Source organism: Carlito syrichta, unplaced genomic scaffold (assembly GCF_000164805.1).
Source record: "Carlito syrichta isolate Samal-C Ts95f unplaced genomic scaffold, Tarsius_syrichta-2.0.1 Scaffold313449, whole genome shotgun sequence".
Taxonomy (NCBI): domain Eukaryota; kingdom Metazoa; phylum Chordata; class Mammalia; order Primates; family Tarsiidae; genus Carlito; species Carlito syrichta.
Genome location: NW_007257545.1, coordinates 227,442 through 254,563, shown reverse-complemented (window position 1 = coordinate 254,563; position 27,122 = coordinate 227,442). Strand labels below are relative to the sequence as shown.

Here is a 27,122-nt window from a genome sequence, read left to right as displayed (position 1 = left end):
CATGGCTACTACAAACTACTCCTAGTCAATGCGAGGATGAGCCTGGCACGGTGGCTTATGCCTATAATCCCAGCACTTTGGGGGGGCTGAGGTGAGAGGATTGCCTGAGCCCAAGGGTTCGAGACCAGCCTGGGCAACTTGGCGAGACCTCATCTCTACAATAAATCAAAAAATTAGCAGGGCGTGGCAGTGCACGCCTGCAGTCCCAGCTACTTGAATGGTCATGGTGGAAAGATACCCTGAGTCCAGCGGGTTGAGGCTGCGGTGGGCATGAGCATGCCACTGCATTCCAGCCTGGGCGACAGAGTGAGACTCCAACTCAAAACAAACAAACAAACAATGTGACAATTACAGTACAGTGTCTGGGGTACCACAGATGCTCGGTAAATAGTACTGTTGTCATCATGATTATGACCTCACCACCACCATCTTCAACACCCCAGGCTCCAATTCTCATGGACACATAGACTTTTCTGATTCTTTCCTGACCCTTTTGGGGTGTCTGATGCCTCTCTTGCTCCATACTCTCAGCCCTGGAGAACTTAACTGATGAATCTCAAGCCAAATGAATCTCTTAGTCCCTTCAAGAACTGGAGTTTAGTCTTACCCATCCTCCTAAGGACAACTTCTTTTTTCCAAAATCGCAGTTTTATGACCCCAGATGGCTTAGACAAGAGCGAGGCATTAACTGGTGTGTTGTCCAGCCAGGGAGGAAGGGGGTGCTTGGTCACTGTTGGCGCTGGTGGTGACCTTGGGGCTGAGGCTGTCGGTTCCATTGCCGCAGCTGCTGCAGAGCTGTCAGAGGGGTGCTAGGGAAAGGAGATAGGCTGGGAAGGAAGGTGAGGAATGTGCTGCCAGAAGACTGGGCTCCCAGCCAGATGCTAATTATGATGGCCTGGGGGTGCTGGTACCCCCTGTCAGCATCATCTAAGGAAGTGTGTGGGTTGGTGGGAGTCGGGGAGGTGAGAGAAACGGGCAAGGTGAGAGGGACTGATAGGTTGGAGAAATCCACTTGCTCCCCTAGGGTCCACCCTCCCTTCAGACCCAAGCTGTCTGGGAGAAATTGTGGCTGTCACCATAGCAACAGCAGCAGCTGATGCGTGATGCACAGTGTCTATTAGAGAGCCTCGGTCAAGCCTGTACCAGTATTTTTCCATCTGAATCTCATTTCTTCAGTGAAATGAGAGAGACCGGAGGCTGGGATGGTATGGGTAGGGCTGGGGAGTGCATGGAGGTGGAGCAGAGATGGGAGAGTTCTCAGATATTCTACTGAATTTGGGGGAAACACAAACCGAAAAGAAGCAGATTTTTTATATCACTAGGACATAATTTAAATATTCAAACTGCTTTAGAATTCCCTTAAATTATACATGAGTTGCTGAAGCAGCATTCCCGCTGCCTTAGCAAGGTGAGAAGCATTGCATTCTGGAGACCCTGGGGGGAGGGGTTATCTCTGCCACCCAAGACTGACTTTGGACTCCCAGCTTTACTTCTACCTAGCTAGGTGGCTTTGGGCAAATTCTTTCACCTCATTAAGCCTAAGTGTCCTAGTCTGTGAAATGGGTATCATAAAAATAGCTGCCTCATAGGGTTGCAATGAGAAGTAAATGAGAAGATGTATATAGAGTTAAGTTGCATACTTGGCCCACATTAGGTACTCAATGAATTGATTGCTACTAGTAATAATATGTCTATTTCTACTATTACTCAACAACTACTTCGATTTCTATGGCTGCTACTATTACTATTACTACTCTTACTACTACTACAACTTCTCCTCCTGCTAGCGCCACGAGGATAACACAATTCAGCGGAGGACAGGATGATGAATCACTGGCGACTCGGTCCTCTCCCACGAGTGGCACTGGAGTGCCTGATTTTTCTAGCACTTTTGTGAGGAGCTGGGATCAAAGACTGGGCAGGCACGGTCCCTGCCCTCATAGATTGACTCTAATGTCAAAGGCATGACTCAACAAACAACTAGAGACTCCTGTTGGAGCTATAGGGTTTTTTTGGTTGTTTTTTTTTTTGAGTCAGAGTCTCACTCTGCCGCCCAGGCTGGAGGGCAGTGACACGCTCACAGCCACCGTAGCCTGGACCTGCTGGGCTCAGGCAATCCTCCTGCCTCAGACTACCGAGTAGCTGGAACTACAGGCACTGGCTCAGTTTTTGATTTATCATAGAGATGAGGTCTCACCAAGTTGCCCAAGCTGGTCTCAAACTCGTGGGCTCAGGCAATCCTCTCACCTTGGCCTCCCAAAGGGCTGTGATTATAGGTGTGAGCCACCATGCCCAGTCTATCGGATTATTATTAAAAGAGATTATACAGCTGATCTAGTTCAGGATTTTCCCAAATTTGTCACTCATGTGCCCCCTCTCTATTTTTGTCCTGAGTACCACTCACTTCATTATTTAGTTAACATTTTTTCCTCTTTAAATGGATTACCTTTTCATTGGTCAAATAAATGTGGTTTTGAAAAAAACTGTAAACCTCAACAAAAAATATGAATCTTGTATCACTTGCCATGAAAGAAAGAAACCCTAAACAACAACAAAAAAATGAGACCAATGGAGTATCTTGAAATTCTAACTAATACCTTTTTCCAGTTGAAAGTTCAGAGACTCAGGCTCACTGTGTTGAAAGGAAGGGTTGGCAAGTTTTAGAGAGGTGTAAAAGGTGCACGAGCACCAAATGGAACTTTCTTGTGTAATCAGAAGAGCTGAAAAGCCATCAAAGAGGGAATGACTTTCTCATTAGATGATTCAGTGATAGCTGATGCTCTGTGCATGTCCCTACCTAAAGTCACTGCTGGCCTTAATTAAGAGTGAATAGTTAGCTCTTCTCAGAGGGGGTGGGGAAGGCAAAGCAACTGCTACTTCCCAGGACCTGGAGAAGACTGCATCTCAGTTGCCCTGAATTGTTCAATGGTCAAGAGAGAGTAGACGTCCCAGATGGAGGGCACAGATCACTGGTGACAAAAATGAAGGAAAGCATGATGCCACCTTCAGGCCACTTCAAGTACTTGAGTCACTGGAGCCAGGGTGAATAAGGGTGGGGGGTACAGGGACCAGATCACTAAGTCTTTGTTAGTTGCATTCATTCACTGAGTGAAGTGCAACCATAAAAATACATTAAAGATGACTGGCTCGGTGGCTCAGCCTGTAATCCCAGCACTTTGGGAGGCTGGGGCGTGTGGATTGCCTGAGCCCACGAGTTCAAGACCAGCCCAGGCAACTTGGTGAGACTTCATCTCTACAATAAATAAAAAATTAGCTGGGCATGGTAGCATGCGCCTGTAGTTCCGGCTACTTGGAAGTCTGAGGCGGAAGGATCGCTGGAGCCCAGCAGGTCAATGCCGGGGTAGCCGTGAGCGTGCCACTGCACACCAGCTTGGATGACGGAGTAAGACTCCAACTCAAAAAAAAAAAATATGCTAAAGAGCAAATGGCACAACAGTAATAATAGCTATCATTTAGAAGCACTAACTATGCACTGGTCACTGAATCTTCACAACAATTCTGAGTTCAACAGATGAGAAAACTTAGGCCTAACAAGGTTTAGTAGCTTGCCCAAATGTGGTAGACTGACCACACTTCTCCGTCCTTCCCTGTCTGTCACACTGAAGTCACACAGCAAAGTGACTTTGCAGCTTTTCCCTCAAGAGAGAAACCTGTCTTTCTGCCCACTGGCCTTGTGGTCTACTTGGACCAGAATAATGCAGGGGAAGGGGTGATGGGCCAATTCCAAGTCTAGGTCTCAAGAGATGCCGCATTTTCCCACTTGTTCTCCTGTCATTGCCATGTGCATGAGTCCAAGCCTGCCTCCTTCAGAATGAGAGGAGGCTGATTCTTCCAGCTGATTCCCGGGCATGTGACACAGCCCAGCCAAGATCAGCAGAGCCACCTCTCCAGCCTGCAGCTGGTCACAGATAAACTAGGCCTGACCAAAACAGAAATACCACCCCACTGACCCATGGGCTCATGAGCAGTAAGCCATGAGGTTATTTTATTTATTTATTTATTTTTTTGAGTTGGAGTCTCACTGTCACCCAGACTGGAGTGCAGTGGCCGCTCCCGGCCACTGCAGCTTCGACCTGCTGGGCTCCGGCGATCCTTCCACCTCAGCCTTCCAAATAGCTGGAACTACAGGTGCGTGCTACCACGCCTGGCTAACTTTTTGATTCATTGTAGAGATGAGGTCTCGCCTGTCCAGGTGGGTCTCGAACCTGCGGGCTCAGGCAATCCACTCACCTCAGCCTCCCAAAGGCGCGGGAGTACAGGCTAAGCCACCGAGCCCGGCTCGTGGTGTTATTTTAAACTATTACATTTTGGAATGACTTTGGTTTGTAAAAACTAACAAAAAACAAAACAAAATAAGCCAGTGAGTAAATGTTGGAGTTGAGACTTGTTCCAACTGTCGCCCTCCCACACGTATACTCTTAAACACTATTTCTCATGAACACCCAGAAGGTTTCCTATTTATGCTTACATTGGTATGTATCATTTCTTCAGTACAATGGCTCACAACTTGCCACTGAAAAGGAACCACCGTCAGCTGCCCTGCACCACAAACTCACAAATACCATTTGATTGATATGCTAGCAGAGCGTCGATAAGGAGTTATGGGGAAAAGCTTGTCCCTGTAAGCAAATTTTGCACAAGTGACACCTTCAATAATTCTTTTAAGGCAGTGATTCTCAGCCAGAGGTGATTTTGATCCACTAGCGGATACTGGCAATGTCTGGAGACATTTTTTACTGTCACAACTGGAAAGGGTGTGCTAGTGGCCTATCGTGAGTAGAGGCCAGGGATACTGCTGAAGAAACATCCTCTAATGCACAGAACACACCCCACCCCCAAACAGAGAATTATCCAGCACCAAAATGTCAATAGTAGTGAGGCTGAGAAACTGTTTTAAGGTGATATGGAAATAAGATCATTGTTCTGTCCTTAATGAGAACTCCTTTGAGCAGTGGATCTTGACACTGGCTACACGTTAGATTCATCCAGGGAATGAAAAAACAACAACAAAAACCTCTCATAACCCCGATTCCCTGAGTCTCTGATTCAATTGGGGTGGGATAATTTAAAAAATTCTTTCCAGGCTGGGTGTGTTGGCTCACACCTGTAATCTCAGCACTTTGGGAGGCCGAGGCAGGAGGACTGCTTGAGCCAAGAAGTTCGAGATCTGCCCGGCAACATAATAAGATCTCATCTCTACAAAAATATTAAAAAAAAAAAAAATTAGCAGAGCATGGTTGTGCATGCCTATAGTCTGAGCTACTCAAGAGGCCAAGACAGGAGAATTACTTGAGTCTAGAAGGTCGAGGCTGCAGTGAGCTGGGATCATGCCACGGCACTCCAACCTTGGCAATGAAGTGAGGCCTTGTCTCACAAAAAAAATAAAGAAAGAAAGAAGCCGGGCTCGGTGGCTCAGCCTGTAATCCCGCACTTTGGGGGGCTGAGGTAAGTGGATTGCCTGAGCCCACGGGTTTGAGGCCCGCCTGGGTAACTTGGTGAGACCTCATCTCTACAATAAATCAAAAAAATTAGCAGGGTGTGGTAGTGCGCGCCTGTAGTTCCAAGTAGTTCCAAGTAGTTCTAGCTACTTGGAAGGTTGAGGTGGAAGGATCGCCGGAGCCCAGCACGTCGAGGCTGCGGTGGCCGGAGCGGCCACTGCACTCCAGTCTGGGTGACAGAGTGAGACTCCACTCAAAACAAAAAAAAAAAGAAAGAAAGAGAAAAAAGAAAGAAAGAAAGAAAAGAAAACATTACTTTAGAAAAAGTAGTTTGACAGTGAGTCATACAAAGAAAGTTGTAAGATTATGTTTTTGAAAATAATTTTGCACCACCTCCCCATCAGAACAGCCTCTCCACTGCAAATCTTGTCCCCTGATATCTGGCAGCAACCCTCCCATGATTCCATCTAGTCTTGTGGTTTCCTCTCCTTTGCTTCTGTCTGTCTTCACTTCTGTTCTCTGCAGCCCTTTCCCCAAACACATTTCTTGGATTTTCACTAACTCTATGTACTTAAAGATTTCCGTAAGATCCCCGTATACAGAAAGAATTTGGAGGATTTCTTATAGGCTTTTTCTGGAGATTTCAGAATAATTGGCAGGGCACCTTGTCCACAGAATCTTCTGACATCTCCCAACTTTCCTTTCCTCTTCTGTTCACTAAAGGGTTAACTCAGCAGACTTGAGATGATCAAACCCTGCACATTTCAAAGGAAAGACTGGTCCTTGACTTGTTCCTGGGAGATAACCTCTAAGCCCTTAAACTATTCTGTGTGATAAGAGTGTTTCTATATATCTGGGGCCTCGGGCCATGGCAGATTGTTTATGCTAAGAGCATGATTTATGGTAGGGGCCTTGGACCACACTGTATCAGTTTAACCTCTGGAGGGGCTGGAGACAGGGTAAAGGATCTGCCATAGGAAACATGGACACTAAGGCTCAGGTGAACTTCCCTGTTTGGCAATGCTCTGTGGGCGTTATCATGTATTACTGTTGGGAGAATTAAGCACTGTTCGTATGACTCTACAAGGAGGGTGCAGTAGGAAGCTTGCACCTGGACTCTGCCCCGAGCATCGTTCTCCTTTGCTGAATTTTCTTTTCACTGTAGGAAATTATGACTGTGAATAGAACAGCTCTTCTGAGTTCTGTGAGTCTTCTTAGCAAATCATCAAACCTGAGGGTGTCTTGGGGATTCCCCAACACATCTTCCCACTCCCTCCTCTCTCTTCTCACTTCCTCTAGAGTAAACTAAGAGTAAACTAAAAGAATTCCTTTGCTTGTCTCTTGCAAGACGGTTCTGACCACACTCAGATCATTTGTGATCTCATAATCTCTTTTAAGTAGCTCATCAAGAAATTTATTTATTTATTTATTTATTTATTTATTTATTTATTTATTTTTTAGTTGGAGTCTCACTCTGTCGCCCAGACTGGAGTGCAGTGGCCGCTCCCGGCCACCGCAGCCTCGAACTGCTGGGCTCCGGTGATCCTTCTGCCTCAGTCTTCCAAGTAGCCGGAATTACAGGCAAGCACTACCACGCCTGGCTGATTTTTTGATTTACTGTAGAGATGAGGTCTTGCTGCCCAGGGGGGTCTCGAACCCGCGGGCTCAGGCAATCCACTCACCTCAGCCTCCCAAAGGCGCGGGATTACAGGCTGAGCCACCGAGCCCGGCTCAAATTTATTTTTTTAAACTTTATATTTTATTATCAAGATGTGGGATGCAAGTCGGGACTAAGTATGTAAGTAATCTAAATGCAGGTGAAATTGGGGCCTTCCACTGGTCCTCGCTTCCCCTTATTTAGGATCAGGTACCCTTAGTGATGTTATGTTTGCCCCCCTCCTTCCCCTGGCAGCGTCCCACGATTGTCAAATAAATTTCTTTCAAGTAAAATCACTGGTCTCCATGGAGGTGATGCTTGTGAAAATGATTTTCTCCAGCTTGTTACATACTTTTGAAAATGCTGTGCCAGGCATGGTGGCTCAAGCCTGTAATCCCAGCACTTTGGGAGGCCGAGGTGAGAGGATTGCCTGAGTCTACAGGTTCAAGACCAGCCTGGGCAGCTTGGTGAGACCTCATCTCTACAATAAGTTAAAAAATTAGCCCGGTGTGGTGACACATGCCTGTAGTTCCAGCTACTTGGAAGGCTGAGGTAGAAGGATTGCGTGAGCCCAGCAGGTCGAGGCTGCAGTGGCCAGGAGTGTGCCACTGCCCTCCAGCCTGGGTGACAGAGTGAGACTCTGACTCAAAAAAAAAGAAAAAAAAAAAGAAAAAGAAAAGAAAATGCTCCTGTGTAGGCATACATATGTGTGTATGCACACACAAATACATACATGCACTCTCCCCACTGTCATGCTTTCACCAGAACCAGGACTAGGAGTAACTTTATTGCTAGAATGTAAGAATCATCTCCACATATCATAAGGTCCATGAAAGTGAACTGAAAAGCACCCCTGGCAATGTGCCTATGCTTGGCCTCTGCAAATTAGATGAAGGTCCCTAAACCACTACTCACACTGCTAATGGCCCTGTAGATTCCATCATATGAATGTACCATAATTTTCTCAACCAGTCCTCTAATGTTGAATACTTGGGTTGTTTCCAACTTTTTTGCTCTTCCAAATAAAGCAACAATAATGATTCTTGCAGAGTAATCATTAAGCTCTTCTACAATTATCTTAAGATAAATTTTCTATAAATGAAATTTCTGAATTAAAGAGTACAGATATTTTTAAGATTGTTGATAAGTTAAACCTCTTAGGGACTGTAACAATGAAAAACTCTACTAGTTCTATATAAACATGATCATTTATTTGTTTTCTTATTACATGGGCATTAATTACTTGCTCCATTAATTAGTTGCTCCATCAATAAGAATATTGTTAGATACATTATTACGTTTAGATTATAGAATACTATGCTGTACAGAATAAAGAAGCCAGGAGCCGTAGCTTACGCCTGCAATCCTGACACTTTGGGAGGCCGAGGTAGGAGGATTATTTGAGCTCTGGAGCTCAAGACCAGTCTAGGAAACACTGTGAGACCTCGTCTCTACCAAAACATTAAAAAAAACCCCAGAATTAGCCAGGCATGGTGATACATGCCTGTAGTTCCAGCTACTCAGGAAGCTGAGGTGAGGGATCAGTTGAGCCCAAGAGTTCAAGACTGCAGTAAGCTGTGAAGCCATTGCACTATGGATCCATTTCTTTTTGTTTTGTTTTGTTTTGAGTCGGGGTCTCACTAAGTTCATCCAGGCTAGAGTGTAGTGACATGATCACGACTCACACAACCTCGACCTCCCCGGCTCAGACGATCCTTTTACCTCAGCCACTGGAGTAGCAGAAACTACAAACTTGCATCACCAGGTTCAGCTAATTTTTATTTTTTGTAGAGATGCTATGTTGCCCAGGTTGGTCTCCAACTCCTGGGCTGAAGCAATTCTTCCACCTCGGCTTCCCAGAGTGTTAGAATTACAGGCGTAAGCCACCGCACCTGGCTGGATTCGTTTCTTTAATAAACTTAATTTTCATCTTCTACTTATGGCTGATAGGGCTTACATGGGGGAAGGGGTAAAGGGAGCCATTGTTAAAATAACTCACTGTGTGAACCTCACAAATGGGATGTAAGGTTGCGATGACCTGTGAAACTGACCATTCTACTCTAACAGCATCATATCACTAACCGCTTTTGCTGTCTACATCTGTTTTCTCAAGGTTGCATCCTAAGGCTGGGTGATTAATGGCATCTTGCTACTGACTGTTTTACAGCCGACACCTGCTTTCTCAAGAATTGCATCTTAGTATCACCATCACCCCCGAACTTCTTCTTTGGGACGTGACCACCGGCCCCTGCTTTCTCAGGACTACGCGTACTGCATGCTACGTGACTGCCAGACGCTGGCTAGGGGTATAAAAGGGATCCACTAAAGAACAAAGGTGCTGGTTCTTCTTTAGGGATAGCCTTTCTTTTCTTTCTCTCAAATACATTTTCTTTAATCACTTGGCTCATCCTCTCTTTCTCTGCACTTGCCTTACAATGGCTAGGGCTTGAATTCCTTCCTGCAGGAAGCCAAGAACCCACTTGGCCTCTCAGATTGAACCCCACCTTAGGGGTTCACCCGTATCATCTTTCTTGGTGACTCTGGCAGGACTCTTGGACATTCTTGGCCTGTATCAGTCTAATACAACTGCAGAAAGTAGAAACTAGAACCCACAAGCTGGCAGCCACGATGGCCCATGGGCTTAGTTTAACTTTTTTTTTTTTTTTTTTGAGTTGAAGTCTCACTTCTGTCACCCAGGTTGGAGTGCAGAGGCACACTCACAGCAACTGCAGCCTCAACCTGCTGAGCTCAGGCAATCCTTCCTCCTCAGCCTTCCAAATAGCTGGAACTACAAGCACACACCACCATGCTTGACAATTTTTTGATTTATTGTAGAGATGAGGTCTTGCCAAGTTGCCCAGGCTGGTCTTGAGCACCTGGGCTCAGGCAATCCTCTTGCCTCTGCCTCCCAAAGTGTTGGGATTACAGGTGTGAGCCACTGCGCCCAGCTGTTTAACTCTTTTTTATCTTTGCTGCCTACTCCACCCTTTCCCCAGTGCAAAAATTGACACAACAGAAATCCAGCAAGTGCACTCATTTAAAAAAATTTTTAGTAAGTCAATAAGTATTTTTTTTTTTTTTTGGAAATTGACAAATCTGGAAATAGAGGTTTAAAATATCATCTGAAAGTATAAAGGCAACCTAGAAGTATAAAGCTAAAAATGGGCAATAATGCACAGACACAGGATAAGGCAAAGCAAAGCAAACACAGTGCTTGTATCAAATTATAGGAAACAGGAAATGTTAAAAACAGAAAATATAAAGTGAAGAAATTAAGACAAATCATATTTGTCATTTCAATTCATGTATGTGGAGTTTTTTTTTTTTTAAATAATTTAAAGAGAAAGACTTTCAGACTGGATCAAATAAGCAAAACCTGACATTTTATTGAAAACAAAATAAAATGGCAAAGAAAGCTTCTCAAGAAGTTTGAAATTATAAGTATAAGCAAGGCCGGCGCAGTGGTTCAAGCTTATAATCCCAGCACTTTGGGAGGCTGAGGTGAGAGGATTGCCTGAGGTCACAGGTTTGACACCAGCCTGGGCAACTTGGTGAGACCTCATCTCTATAATAAATCAAAAAAATTAGCCGGGGTGTGGCAGCGTGTGACTGTAGTTTCAGCTACTTGGAACGCTGAGGCAGAAGGATCACCTGAGCCCAGCTGTTCGAGGCTGTGGTGGCCATAAGTGTGCCACTGCCCTCCATCCTGGATGACAGAGTAAGACTCCAACTCAAAAAAAAAAAAAAAAAGTATAAGCAAAGACACACCAGACAAAGGCTAACAGAAAGAAATCACAGGTCATGATCCTAATATCAGACAACATTGGATCCAAGGTTCAATGAGGCAACCAAGACAAATGGGGACATTTTCATAATGACAAGGGGCACCTATAGTTAGGCTGAACTTCAATGATGTGAGAACACAGTAGGAAATAGCATCAAAATGATCTGAGCATCACCTTTCAACATACTCCAAGGACTAACACACAACCTGGGAGCTCACCTTGCCCAAGCCACAGTAGATAAGGAATTTGAAAATAAAGATCGAGAGGATGCAAATATGTATTTAATAAGGTTAATAAATATTTATATATTTAATAACTTTGTAGTGCTGCATCAAATGCCATATGCTGATAACAGAGGATACATCTTTTATGTTTTTAGGGAATTTTTACAGTAACAGACTCTATCAGGCTGCAAGAAAAAACCTTAAAAAAATTCAGAAAGTACAGACTACTTTCTAGAAAACTAAAAATTAGCAACACAATTAGAAGGGGAAAAGCCTGCCATCCACCTGGGAAAAACTGGGAGACAAGGAAAGAGAGACACACAGAAAGAGAGAAAGAGAGACAGAAAAAAAAAAGAAAACAAAATTTCCCAACATTTTGGGTAATGAAATGAAGTTAACACATATAAAAACTTCTGTCATATTGCTAAAGCTGGATTGCTAAGAGATAAAGCCATAACCCTAAACAAAGTCATAAGAAGGACAAATAAAATAAATTAATTTAGTATTTAATCAAAGAAGTTCGAAAAACAACACATTAGTCTAAGAAATAAGAAAAAATAATAGGTGAACTAGAAAATAAAACACATCAGATTATAACAGGTGAATTAGAAAACACATAAAAAAGAATTGATTAGCATAAGCGCTAACTCATGTTAGCTCTTAGGGATGAGGTTGGTTGGAGTAAAATAAACTACTGAGTCGACTAATCAGGAAAAAAATGAAAAAAGCTCAAAATCACATTAGAAATAGGGAGAAGGGAGGGCCAGGCAGGGTGGCTTATGTCTATAATCCCAGCACTTTGGGAGGCAGAGGAGAGAGAATTGCCTGAACCCAAGTATTCAAGACCAGCCTGGGCAACTTGGCGAGACCTTGTCTCTACAATAAATAAAAAAATTAGCCAGACGTGGTGGTGCACACCTGTAGTTCCAGCTACTTGGAAGGTTGAGGCGGAAAAATTGCCTGAGTCCAACAAAGTAGAGGTTGCAGTAGCCATGAACGTGCCAATGCATTCCAGCCTGGGTGACAGAGTGGGATTCCAATTCAAAAAAAAAAAAAAAAAAAAAAAAAGAAAGAAAAACTGTGCAATTAATTAAGCTTGAAGATCTGAATGAAACAGATGATTTTCTAGAAAAAATTGTAAGTATATACAATTTTAGGAATCTTAAATAAAACAGTAAGGAGAAAAAATTGAGAATATTAACCAGCTTCCCACCCCAAATCCACCAGATCCACAGGGTCTCTTGGAGAAATTCTTCCATATAGTCAACAAATAAGCAATTCTCCTTCTATATAAATGGTATCAGAGCACAGAGAAATAAAATATGTTCTTTTTTTTGTGAAAGTCATATCAAAACCTGAAAATCATGTTGCAAAGAACAACTATATGCCAATATTACTTATGAGTATCATATGCTAAATAAGATATTACCAAAGAAAATTTAACATATTTCAGGAAAGTAGGAAATGCTCAGCATTAGGAAATCTATTAATAAGAATCATTCATCACATATCTTGGCTTTAAAAAAGTGTCATAAAATAATCTCAAAAATTTAATGTTATTAGCATAGAACTGACAAATATTCTTTTACAGCTTTGTAAATCTCTGCTGTATTTCTGGCTAAACTCCCTTTTTAATTTCCGTATTTTGAAATATGTACTCTATTTTCCTTGATAAGTCTATCTAGAGTTCTATTTTATTAATTTTATCAAAGACTTTGCACATGGTTTTATTTAACATTTATTTATCTGTATTTTTTAATTTAGTAATCGCTGCTTTTATCATTATTGATTCTGTCTACCTGCTATTTTGGTTCATTTAGTTCTTTTTTATACCTCTTTTACAAGAAACACTTCGTTGCAAAAATTCTTTCTTAATAACAACATTTTAAATTACGATTTTGCCTCTGATTACAGGGTTGTCTGCATCTCATCAGTTTTGAAAGGTAGTGTTCTTTTTGCTTTGTACATAAACAGAAACTGCAGTTTTAATTTCCTCTTTCTCCTAAAGTAATTTATATGGATGACTTTTAAGAGCTCTTTATTTTGAGTTTTTTGTTAGCCTGATGTTATTTATTTATAGTTTGTTTTTATCAGATAATCTGACTTGTACAATGTCTGCCTTTGGGATATAAGTTTTTATTTGACCTGATGGATTTTCATTTTTTAATATATGTTCTATGTATGTTTGAAAAGCATATGTATTTCTTGATCTGTGTCTAGTATCTAACATATATTATTTCCATTATGTAAATTCTAATTTCTTATAGTATTTTGTTCTGTCACAATGAGAATAGCTTGTTAATCTCTTGCTCAATTTTAGTTTTGTCAATAATTCTTATATTTCTATAGAAATAATTACTTTTAATCCCCATATTTTTTGACTCAGCCTTGCTTTAAGTTTGGGGCAATAAACTCAATGGCACTTAATAAAAAGCTCTAAGTGAAAAAGCTTTTGACTTAAACTCTTCTGAGAATACAAAACACTTTGGTCTAAATAGATTTCTTTCTAAAAACATGTTAAAATATATTTACATAGCAGTTATTACATAATTAAATATATACTTTTATGAATTCATGCCATTATAAAATTAAGTTTTTGTGTAACTCTGATAACTAAGAAAAATAAGCAACTCCTTTTTTCTTTTTTTTTTGAGTTGGAGTCTCACTCCATCACCCAGGCCGGAGGGCAGTGACACACTCACTGCCACCCCAGTGTAGACCTGCTGGGCTCAGGTGATCCTTCAGCCTCAGCCTTCCAAGTAGCTGGAACTACAGGCGAACTATCATGCCCAGCTAATTATTGCTTTTTGTAGAGAGACGAGGTCTCACCAAGTTTCCTGGGCTGGTCTCAAACCCACAGGCTCAGGCAATCTGCTCGCCTCGGCCTCCCAAAGTGCAGGGATTATTGGCTGAGCCACCGAGCCTGACTGCAAGGAGCTTTCTTAAACTCAGAGATTGGTTTTAATAGTGCCATTCTTAAAACTATAAATGTTTGCTACAGGAAATAGCACTTACTAGAGGTTTGCTATAGAGAATTTTGCTTGTTTCCTCTGTTAAATTAAGTTTAGCCCATATGGGGCTAATCCTTGCTTATTTTATGTTTGACCTAGAGGTTTCTTTGCAACCTTTCACAGAGTGAACTGTAACCTAACTGGATATGTAGACAGACTAACCTACTCTTGTGTTGTTAGTCACTGAGTTTTGGCCAGTTAAAAGTGGTCAACTGTTCAAACTGGGTTCAAATAACACAAATGGCGAGCTGTAACCAATTCAGCAGTTTCTGTACCTCACTTCTGTTTTCTGTAAGTCACTTTCCTTTCTCTGTCTATAAATTTTATTCCACTATGCATATGTGCTAGAGTCTCTCGAGCTTGCTCTGGTTTAGAAGTCTGTCCGGTTTGCGAATTGTCTTTGCTCAATGAAACTCTGTTAAATTCAATTTGTTCAACGTTTTTTTCTTTTAACACCTCGATGTTGTAAGCTACATTTGGCATGGAAGGTGAATTTTTCTCAGCCAACATAAAAACCATGTCTAGTCTCTTAGAGTCAGGGATAATTCTTAAAAGATTTTTCTCCTGACCCAAGTCCTACAAAATAAAAATAAATAGTGATTATAGTGGAAGTAGTTTAAACTCACGAAGCAGAATGTCACATTCTCTGACAATATCATTTTTTCCTCTCTGTCACTGCTTCTAAAATTTTATTTTATTTTTTACCTCATAGATGTTCGTAAACGTTACTTATTATCTTTTGGGGGCTCTGTACCATCTACTATGAAATAATATTCTGTTCAAAATGCATTCAATTATGTGTCCTCTTTCCTCTAAAATTAGTATAACTAAGTTTTAGCTGCAATTACAATGGATTGTCTTACAAAGTATTATAAAAAATTCTGCAAATCCTAAAGCTGTATCAAGGTGTTGAGCTTAGCCATTATGCATGTTGTAGTTATGGCTTGTGGCTGTCTAGCTCTATTATGCATTCTGGCATTTTCTAAGTTGCTCTGACTAGCAATATATAGATTCATTTAATGTGTTAACACTCGTAAATACATGTATTTTTAAAAATCTGTATTACCATTCTGTTTCCTTCATGTTTGTATTACTGATATATTTTAGAGCATCCCCCGTTCTCTTAACAGTTTTGATTTATTTTGTGTTATGTTTGTCTCTTGGCAACATCATGCAGCTAGATTTTAAAAATCTGTTGTGAAGGGCTTGTTTTCCATGGGGTTGGTTGTCTTTTTGTTTTTGTTGTATCAAGTCTCATCATTGTCATTGTGTTTGTCCTTCTGAGGTTAATGCCCCCTTGTGCATTTTTCATTCCTGTCATTTGCAGTGTGAATCATGCTGTCTTTGTTGGCATTGTTCTACTTTTAATAGATTCATTCATTTCAGTTTTATTCTCAGACACACATCTTCTGCTTAGATAGTTCAGAGTTCCCATAATCCTGTCTTAGTAAAAGGCTGGAATTTTAGGAAGTGGAATGAAATTTCAATTTAAGAAATGGTTGGAAGCCATTGCTCCTAAGAAGCTTCAATTTCAGGGCGCTTTTAAACCAAGTTCAAGAACATTCGAGAACATTCTGTCTTCGAATGTCATTGTCTTTGTTTTTATTTTTATTTATTTTTGAGTTGGAGTTGCACTCTGTCACCCAGGCTGGAGTGCAGTGGCACGCTCACGGCCAACCCAGTGTCGACCTGCTTGGCTCCGGCGATCCTTCTGCCTCAGCCTTCCAAGTAGCCGGAACTACAGGCATGGGCTACCACATGTGGCTACTTGTTGATTTATTGTAGAGACAAGGTCTCGCCAAGTTGCCCAGGCTGGTCTCAAACCCATGGGCCTAGGCAATCCACTTGCCTCAGCCTCCCAAAGTGCTGGGATTATAGACTGAGCCACCGAGTCCGACCTTCTTTGTTGACTAATGTATTTAGTCAATCAATGTCAGGTAATGCAAGGGTAATTTTTGAGTTTGGAATAAGAATTAAGTTATCAATCCATGTTCTGTAGGTCCTGGAGTAAACTTTATCTATGGGGAGATAGCAGGTGAATACTATTCATTTAAAACTGGGTTTCTCTAATGTAAAGAAGGGCAAACTGAGGATCCCAAACACACACTGACTTTTCCCTCTCTGTTCCCTTTCTTCCTTAGAAAAGGTACATTGTTGGATCCAGTTATCTAACTGTCTAATAATCATCACCTTTTTTTTTTTTTTTTTTTTAAGTTGGGGTGTCACTCTGTCACCCAGGTTGGAGTGCAGTGACACAATCACAGCCACTGCAGCCTCAATCTCCTGGGCTCAGGAGACACTTCTGCCTCAGTTTCCCAGATAGCTGGGACTACAGGTATACACCACCATGCCTGGCTAATTTTTGGATTTTCTTGTAGAGACGAGGTCTCGTTATTTTGCCCAGGTTGGTCTCAAACTTCTGGACTCAAGCAATCCTCCCACTTTGGCCTCCCAAAGTGCTGGGATTACAGGTGTGAGCCACTGTGCTCAACTTCTAATAATTACCACTTAATCAGCATATACACTTAGGAAACAAAAGAAGAAAGCCAAAGTAAAAGAACAGTGGATATGAGAATAAGGGCTATAAGAACAATTTGGGCCGGGCTTGGTGGCTCAGCCTGTAATCCCGCGCCTTTGGGAGGCTGAGGTGAGTGGACTGTCTGAGCCCGTGGGTTCGAGACCCACCTGGGCAACTTGGCGAGACCTCATCTCTACAATAAATAAAAAAAAAATTAGCCAGGTGTGGTAGCGTGCACCTGTAGTTCCAGCTACTTGGAAGGCTGAGGCGGAAGGATCGCCAGAGCTCAGCAGGTCGAGGCTGCGGTGGTCGAGAGTGGCCACTGCACTCCAGTCTGGGCGACAAAGCGAGGCTCCAAATCAAAAAAAAAAAAAAAAGAACAATTTGGTGTGCTGGAAAATGTTGAGGTCAGTGGCTTGGATGCCAGTCGGTACCCTGGTCTGGAGGCTTAAATGCAATAGCAGCTATGGATGGGTAACCTAGATATTAGCCAAAACCCTGGTGGAGAAAAACCTCATAAATTAATTTTAATCTCTGGAATTTCCCATTTTCAATTTATACCATGTGATAATACTTATCTAGCTACCATATAATCTGTATTGCAGTTAATTCAATTTAATTGGTTTCTTTGTTCATCTTTCCACTTTTAGCAAGACTTCTATTTTACTAAAGTATTTTGTCTAAATACATTTTAATTATGTGAGTAATACATACACACAGTTTTCTTTTTTTCTTTTTTTGAGTCGTATTCTCACTCTGTCGCACAGGCAGGAGTGCGGTGGCATATTCACCCAACGGCAGCCTCAACCTGCTGGGCTCAAGTGATCCTTCCTCCTCAGCCTTCCAAGTAGCTGGGACTACAGGAAGGTATCACCACATCTGGCTAATTTTTTGATTTATTGTAGAGATGACATCTTGCCAGTTTTCCCAGGCTGGTCTCCCACTCCTGGGCCCAGGCAATCCTCTCGCCTCTGTCACCCAAAGTGCTGAGATTATAGGTATGAGCCACCATGCCCGGCCTGCATTTTCATTATTAAATCCAAGTTAATCTAAGTTCACTCTCTCCCTCACAGAAGCACAGGGGGAGCCACTCTCTGGTGTCCTCCTTTCTACCTACTATTGATTTTTAAAACATCATATATTTTTAAAAATGATGTCACATTGTACAGTTTGCTTTTTCCCTTTCTACCTAGTACCATGTCTTAGAGATCTAACCCTGTGTCTATTTTTAAATTGTGGCATAAAATCCTTTAGAGTAGATACATCACAATTTTTTGCTGCCATAATCAGTTGATTGATATGTGGGTTGTTCTGGTTAGTGATTTTGCAGACAATGTTGTAAGAAACATCTTATATACCATCTGTGTACCTATGCAGTATCTTTCCTTTCTTTTTTAGTTTTTTGAGTTGGGGGTCTTACTCTACCACCCAGACTTTACTTATTTATTTATTTTTTGAATTGAAGTCTCACTCTGTCACCCAGGCTAGAGTGCAGTGGCACATTCCCAGCCACCACAGCCTTGACCTGCTGGGCTCAGGTGATCCTTCTGCCTCAGTCTTCCGAGCAGCTGGAACCACAAGCATGAGCCACCATGCCCAGCTAATTTTTTGATTTATTGTAGAGATGAGATTGCGCCAAATTGCCCAGACTGGTCTCGAGCCCATGGGCTCAGGCAATCCTTTCACCTCAACCTCCATCACCCAGGCTTGAGTGCAATGGCTTGACCTCCTGGGCTCAGGCAATTCTCCTTCCTCAGCCTCCTGAGTTGCTGGGACTACAGGTGTGTGCCAACATGCTTGGCTAATTTTTAATTTGTTGTAGAGATGGGTTTTAGCTCTATTGCCCAGACTGGTCTCCAACTCCTAGGCTCAAGCAATCATCCCGCTTCAGCCTCCCAAAGTGCTGGAATTATAGGCATGAGCCACCATACTTGGCTTGTGAAGTTTCTTTAGGAAAGAAACTGCGTAGTGGAATTGTTCAGAAAATTTATTGTTGTTTTATATTACTAGAACTACACTCTCCAATATGGTAGCCACTAGCCATATGTGGCTATGTAGCACTACAGATGTAGCTAATGTGAATGGGGAACCAACTATTTTAGCTTTACTTAATTTTTAAAATTTCAAAACTAAATCAGGGCTGGGTAGGGTGGCTTATACCTACGATCCCAGCACTTTGGGAGGCAGAGGCAAGAGGATTGCTTGAGTCAAGGGTTAAAGACCAACCTGGGCAACTTGGCGAGACCTCATCTCTACAATAAATCAAAAAATTAGCCAGGTGTGGTGGTGCGTGCCTGTAGTTCCAGCTATTTAGAAGGCTGAGGCTGAAGGATCACCTGAGCCCGCCGGGATCACCTGAGCCCGGCGGGTTGAGATTATGGTGGCCATGAACGTGCCACTGAACTCCAGCCTGGGTGACAGCGTGAGACTCCAACTCAAAAAAAAAAAAAAATTAGTTGGGCATGGTGGCGCACACTGGTAGTTCTAGCTCCTTGAAGGCTGAGGTGGAAGGATCACCAGAGCCCAGCAGGTCGAGGCTGCGGTGGTTGTGATCGTGCCACTGCACTCCATCCTGGGTGACAGAGTGAGACTTCAACTCAATAACAAAGAAACATAACTAAATCAGTGTAACATATTCTTCTATGAAATTCAGTTTTGTTTTGATTGGAATGTATTTCTTTCTCATAAGGGTGTCACATAAAATATTATTGTTATATTGTCAGTGCACATGCCATGTTTGTGAATGTTTTCTAGAATTATGTGTGAACATATCACCTATCTAATTGGCGTCAACTGACTCAGATCGAATGATCTTTTTCTCTGCATTAATATAACATTGTAATGTGTTTGTGTGAATATTTTATGCAGTGTGATTTCATAATGCCTTTGTACCACTATTGTTAATTAAATCAAATTATATATTACTTTAATTATAATTCAATTATTTTCTATGTATCAAAAAAATTTAAACATTTACATTTCAATTTAAAACTTAAATGCAGACAAGAGATGCAGAATAAAATGGAGATGCAGATAGTAATGCTGTGACAAAAGTTAAAAGAGACTGGCCAGGGACAGTGGCTCATACCTGTAATCCCAGCACTTTGGAGGCAGAGACAAGAGGATTGCATGAGTCCAGGGGTTTGAGACCAGACTGGTCAACTTGGCGAGACCTCATCTCTGCAATAAATAAAAAAATGAACCAGGCATGGTAGCCCATATCTAGAGCTCCATCTATTTAGAAGGCTGAGGTGGAAAGATCACCCGAGCCCAGCAGGTTGAGGCTGCGGTGGCCGTGAGTGCGCCACTGCATTCCAGTCTAAGTGACAGAGTAAGATCTTGACTTAAAAAAAAAGAAAGAAAGAAAGAAAGAAAAAGAGGGAAAAAAAGAACAAACCCAAGAAATTGGAAGAGGATATGCCATGAATTTCTTGATGGATACTAATGCAATTTGCTGTAGCAGAGCAAAACAAAAAAGCTGTGTGAAAAAAATTTTAAGATAACACAGTAGAAAATATTGAGACATTTTCAGCAAAAACACAGTGAATTTGATAAGTTGTCCAAATTTGATAAGCAGTTTTCTCTCAACATTCAAAAAAGGAAAAATGAAGCCCATGAGAAGATGCTGAACATTACTAGTCGTTAGGAAAATGCAAATCAAATCCGCATGATACCACTTCCCACTCATTAGGACAGCCATTACCAAAAACAAAACACAGAAAATAACAAGTATTGGTGACAGTGGAGATACACCACAACACTTGTGCATTGCTCATGGGAATGTAAAATGGTACAGTTGCTGTGAAAATTATCATGGCGATTCAACATAGAAATATGGTATTTCTAGCTGGGTGCGATAGCTCACACCTGTGATCCCAGCTTTGGGAGGTGGAGAAGAAAGGATTGCCTGAGCCCAGGAGCTCAACACCAGCCTGGGCAACTTGGTAAGCCCTTGTTTTTGCAATAAATCAAAAAAATTAGCTGGCCTGGTGGTGCGCACCTGTTGTTCCAGCTACTTGGAAGGCTGAGATGGAAGGATCCCCTGAGCCTAGCAGGTTGAGTCCGCATGAGACTGACCAAAAAAAAAAAAAAAAGGAAAGGAAAAGGAAAGAAATATGTCTATGTTGTGGCCAAGCGTAGTGGCTCATACCTTTGGGAGGCTGAGGCAGGAGGATCGCCTGAGTCCAGGAACTCAAGGTTGTAATAAGCTGTGATCGTGCCACTGCACTCCAGCCCCGGGCACAGAATAAGACTCTAACTCAGTTTATACAGAAAATAAGTAAAAGCAGATATTCGTACACTCATGTTCACAGCAGCATGATGCACAACAGCCTAAAGATGAAAATAACCTAAATGCTCATTGGCAGATGAATGGAGAAACAAAATATGGCATGTATTTACAATGGAATATTATATAGCCTTAACAAGGAAGGAAATTCTGACATGCTGCAACATGGATGAGCCTTGAAGTCATTATGCAAAGTGAAATAAGCCTGTCACAAAAGGATAAATATTGTATGGTTCCACATATATGAAATTCTCAGAATAGCCAAACTCATATAAACAGAAAATTGATGGTGGTTGTCAGGGGCAGAGGAAGGAGAAAATGAGGAGCTAGTGTTTAATATGTTCAGAGTTTCAGTTTGGGAAGACAAAGTTCTGAAGATGGATGGTGGTGATGGTTGCACAATGTGACTGTACTTAATGCCACAGAACTGTACACTTCAAAATGGTTAAAATGGTAAATTTCATGTTATTTATATTTTACCACAATTTAGAAAGCAGATGAAATGAACTACCTAAAATCAGAATAAAACATTGAACAAAAAATTTAAATAGATTTTATCAGGATGAGAGATTATAATTCTGGTTAACTAGTAAACGACTTGAGAGAGGCAGGTGTCCACCTCTCTCTCTCTCTCTCTCTCTCTCTCTCTCTCTCACACACACACACACACACACACACACACACACACACACACAAGCACACACACACAATTTTTATTGGAAGGTGGCAAAATAAATTATTTCAGTTTTGAAGATTTTGTTAAAAAATTATGAGGAAAAGACTAAAAAGATACTTTTACAGAAAGTGAACAATCTTCAATGAAGTCTCCAAACAATAGAGTAAAAAAACCTCAAAGCTAAATTAATTCAAATTTTGAAAAAGAAAATTTTAGCTAAGTCATGCCATGACATACTGCTCAATTAACAGTTTGGGTATATTTATTCTCAAAGGTCTTCCAAATTTATGAAGAAATATGATCAATTCATGGTTTGCAAACAAAACAAAACAAAACTGTGGCATAGATTTTTTTGAACTTTTTGCATCTGACAAAAAAAATTCAGTTAGATATGGAAAAGTTATTTTCTGTCATGCCAGATGGTGCTCCAGCCATTTTTGGTCAAAAATCTGGATTTATTGCAATTTCCAAACAAGAGACTGATGTTTTCCTTATTGCTTCATTCCACTGTATGATAAATATTGAAAATATGTGTGCTGTTTTCAGAAGTAGACTCTGTGAGGAGTGTCATGGATAGAGTTGTTAAAATTGTTCAGCATATACGTACAAATGCTATGAATCATCACCAGGGTAAGAACTTTTGAAAGGACTAGAAAGCAATAAATGTGATGATCTTGGGTCTCTGCCAATGTTCATTGGTTGAATCGTGGAAGAGATTTACTGTCCTGTCAATTCCAATTCAAGATTTTCTTGAAACAAAAGGAATGCTTGCCAAATACTTAATAATCAAAGACAAAAATGGCAGTGTAATTTATGTTTTCTCACCAATATCACAGTGTATATGAAATGAGATAAATTTGAAGCTTTAAGGGAAGAAAAACTTGTGACCTAGCTAGAAATGTATAAAGAATTTACACTGAAATGGAAACTTTCATTATACAAATCAATAATGATTGAATAACATAAACTATAAATCAACTTAACATAAATCAGTATGTAAAATAGTTTAATAGTAATTGCTAGCAAATTATCTGCAAAACCTATCAGAAAATTAAAGACTGTATTGTTGATGTTGATAAATTTTAGAGTTACTTTCCAATTTATGCAACATCACTTTACATTCCATGTTAATACTGAGTTGACACAGACTCGGTGAATTGCCACAACTTGGACAGAAGTAGTTTTAAAACCAATATGCTTTGGCTTCAAAGTCAAATCATTCTTCCAAAAAAGATGAACTAGTGTTGTCACCATGGAAATGAATATTAGAGGAAAATTATTTTTTGGTACTTGACTCAGTAGTTGGAAAATGTTTATCTTTGGAACAACTTGGGTATGCAATTCTGTAATTAAATATACAGATCAAATGTTCCAAATGAAAATTTAGTGTCTGAACTGAGCTGTGTGGTAAGTGTAAAATATACCCTGAATGTCAAAGACTTAGAACAACAACAAAAAGTAACATATCTCATTACAAATTTTTTGCATTGGCTGTTCATTGTGGCTCACGACTGTAATCCCAGCACTTTGGGAGACTGAGCTGGGAGGATCGCTTGAGCTCAGGAGTTTGAGACCACCCTGGGCAACATAGAGAGACCTCGTCTTTACACACACAAAAAATAGTCAGGTGTGGTGATGTACACCTGTAGTCCAGCTACTCAGGAGGCTGAGGCAAAAGGATCACCTGAGCCCAGAAGGCTAAGGCTGTGGTGAGCTGTGATGTTGCCACTGCATTTTAGTTTTGGTGGCAAAGCAAGACCATGACTCAAAAAAAAAACAAAAATAAAAATAAACTCAAAAAACAAATGTTTGTATTTAAAAATTTTTTTTATTGTAGAGATGAGGTCTCACCATTTTGCCCAGGCTGGTCTCGAACCCGCAGGCTCAGGCAATCCTTTCGCCTTGGCCTCCCAAAGTGCTGGGATTATAGACTTGAGCCACCGCACTCGGCTGCCAAATGTTTGTATTAATTACATGTTGACATAAAAATATTTTAGAAATATTGAGTTAAATAAAATGTATTAGTAAAATTACTAAATTTCACCTGTTTGCCCAGCTAATTTTTTTTTCTTTGAGTCAATCCTCTTGCCTCCGCCTCCCAAAGTGCTGGGATTATAGGCATGAGCCCAGGCTATTTCTTTCTCCCTTTAAAAAAATGTGGTTACTCTAACATTTACAGTTATGCACAGGTCTTGTGCTATTCAGCAATGATGATCTAGAATCACCTCTCTTCCTATTAGCATCAGTTCTTCCTCTGGGAGAATTAGCCACTGTGATTAGGTCTGACAAGGGGTCAACTTAAGGCACTTGCTTCCTCTCTCAGCTTCCACTCCCAAGGAGCCATATCCAAGGAGCTAGTTGTGAACCTGAGCAATTAGATCCTCACCCTCAGATTTTAATTCTAAAGTAAGTGGTGCAGAGACAGGATTATTTGGAAGTCAAATTCAACACAGTGTCAGTGTGTGGACCAGACATTTTAATCCCCCCAAACTGTATTGCTGCTACTAACGTGGGAGGGGTGCAACGGATGGCGGGGAATCAAATGGAATGTCCATTAAAGAGTGTGACTAGAGAAAGATGTTAACTTAGGGCAAGATGGTGGCAAGCCTCGAGTCTGATGGGTTAGGTAAGCCTCCAAACAGAAGAATAAGCAGTAGGGTTGGAAGCCAGAAAGATAGAGAAAGAGCGAGAGAGAGGAGAGAGAGAGACACAGCACAAGCAGGAGTAGAGAATTAGCTGTAATAAGATAAGAGGTTTGAACTAAGAATGAATGGTGGATGGAGGTGGTGGCTAAAAGAGACCACATAGAGCAAAAGATGAGACATAGGTTAGGACTCTATGCCTGCCCGAATCATCAGTCCTAAGAAAGCTATTATCTTAGTTTTGGAGTGAATACCTGGGTTAAATAAAGAAAAATGACTCTCAGCCAGGCGTGGTGGCTCACGCCTGTAATCTCAGAACTTTGGGAGACAGAGGTGGGAGGTTCGCTTGAGTTCAGGAAACATAGAGAGACCTCATCTCTACAACAACAACAAAAAATTAGCCAGGCATGGTGGTACAAGCCACTAGTCTCAGCTACTCAAGAGGCTGAGACAGGAGGATAGCCTGAGCCCAGAGGGCTTAGGGCTGTGGTGAGCCATGATCATGACACTCCACTCTAGCCTGGGTGACAGAGTGAAATCCCAACTCAATCAATCTAAATAAATAAATAAGAAAAGAACTCTCTGGGACTATCAATATCACGGCAACTATGAAAGCACTACTGGGGCTTTCTGCTGACAAAAGGACAGAAGCAACAGGCATGATCTCTCTCTTCCTTTTGCATGAAGGGGATGGACCATGCCCATTTCCTGTCCCCTCATCCTACTTCCTCTGTAGCCAAAGTCATGTGGTACCTATGAATGGGAAGGATTCTGCTCTTAATCCAGAGGGATTTAAAGATTCAGGAGCGCAGTCTCTGTGGCTATATTTTCAGGTTTGACTAAGGATTCAGATTTATAACTGAGGTCCTGCAAACAAGTTCTTGCCTTATGCCCTAGTTTGGAGGTCATTTTCCCTCTCCCCTCCTGTGCCCAAGTCCCTTTCTTAATGCCTTGCATGGGACATAACTGTGCTCCTATCAGAGGTTAGAAATGTTTCTTGAACCTCAACACAGTGACCACACCCTGTTTTCTGCCCACTGACTGATGCCTACTCTCTGCCTGACAACTTGACAGGTGTCAGATGCTCTTAGATTTTCCACGGCTTACTCCCCACATCACCATGTTGGATAACCTGTGGAAAATATGGATGTGTCTCTTTTAGTCTGACGACTTGCTTAAAATGTTCCCTTGTACATTCTGCTCTGTCTACAGATCTGAACTTCCTCATGTAGCCTTTACTTAGAGCCCTTCCCCACGGTGCCTCTTTCATTGCAACCCAGGAATCTGGTCCCATTAGGAGACACAAGATCACAGCTATGGCTTCAGGCAGAGCCTCTGGGGTGATGATTCCATTAGTTCTCTCTGCCTGGAAAAAACTTTCTCTAAGGGACCCAGTCATATTCAGCCTAAAAATCTTTCTCTAAGGGATCCAGTCAAACTCAGCCTATCAATATACCTCTTTCCAATTTTTTTTCTTTGATTAATAATACCATTCCATTTAACCAATTTCTTTTTAGCTTTTTCTCCTACTGTTTTTCCCAACTGAAGAGCTTCTCTGGCCACCTTTCCCCGATTGAGTTCCAGGAGCACAAGCGTGTTTTCTGTTTAGTTCACTTGACATATTTCAAATGCCCAGAACAATGCATGGCACAACATAAATGCTCAGTAAATAATCATTGAGTGAATGAAAAAGAAGCTATGACTCAGCACATTCAGAGGGGTCAATACACATTACCAATGACTAGTACTCATGCTTATATATAACACACAGGTCATGTCTTACTTATAGTACCATAAGTAGTTTTATTTTACCCATGCTGGACTCAAAAACATCTCTTAAAATAACAGCAAATATACATATATAAAAGCAGGAACTTTTTTCCTTTCTGTTCTGCCATAACTTTCATTTCTAGATTACCTTTTCCACCATTGTTGCTGACTAACTTTATCAGCCACTCATCCAGGTGATGTCACACAGACCCAGTAGACCCCACCTGCCAGCCTTTCCTCTTCACTTTTTTCCTGGGTCTCTACAAAGCCCCCCTAACTGGTCTTCTTGACTCTCTTTTTTTCTGTTCCCCACCACACATCCTCTGCAAGTGACCATGGATTTTCCTAACACTGTGAATTACACTGGAAAAAAAACATGGGTTGCAGAATGACTGGCAAGCTGTTTAGAGACAGATATAATATGGCTGGAGATAAATCCACCCTCAGAAGGTGACATGGAGTCACGGTACATTGGCCTCTGCCTTGGGATCATGAGGGCAGAGTGTCAAACCTTAATCTCTCTCTCTTGCCCAGCTTTGGTTTCAACCCCATCCGACTTGTCAGGATTTTGAGTGACTGCTTCCTCTGGTTTCCTTAGCTGGAACCTCAGGCAGCTCTGGGCTGGACAGATTGACCCATGGCCCCCAGTGGGAGTGATACTACCTGTTCCATTCCTCGGGCAGCGGAATGTCTTGAGAGCCAGGACACCTGGCTTCTAGGCCTGGCTCTGCCACTAGTTGCATGACTTTAGGCAAATCACATCACCTCTCTGGGCCTCAGTTTTCACACCTGAGAAATGAAGGGGTTGCATTAGATTAGTGATTCTCTGCTTTTTACTTTTTTCCCCTCCCAAACACAGTCAGTGATGTCTACTTATCTAGGAGACACTCACCCAAAAGCAACTCCTAGGTGCAAACTCTCATTTCATCCCTTTCTCCCCTATTCAAGAAAGACTATCAGAATGAAAGGGAATACTAAAGACAATCTGAATGTGTATGTGTGTGGGTATGCCAAAAAAAGGTATACACATTTTTTTTTTTTTTTTAGTTGGAGTCTCACTCTGTCACCCAGGCTGGAGTGCAGTGGCATGCT

At 41.5% G+C, this 27,122-nt stretch overlaps 1 protein-coding gene and 1 pseudogene across 1 annotated transcript in view; one reads left to right on the top strand and one right to left on the bottom strand.

The window, feature by feature from the left end:
* The window catches only part of TNRC6A (trinucleotide repeat containing 6A), a 222,134-nt gene that overhangs the window by 162,993 nt on the left and 32,019 nt on the right, over nucleotides 1-27,122 (bottom strand). Inside the window, exon 2 of the mRNA XM_008070485.2 lies at nucleotides 26,694-26,819. Within this exon, the coding sequence (XP_008068676.2) occupies nucleotides 26,694-26,773 (80 nt within the window). The 5' untranslated portion in view covers nucleotides 26,774-26,819. The remainder of the gene's footprint in view (nucleotides 1-26,693; nucleotides 26,820-27,122) is intronic.
* LOC103273029 lies at nucleotides 6,624-7,893 on the top strand (annotated as a pseudogene).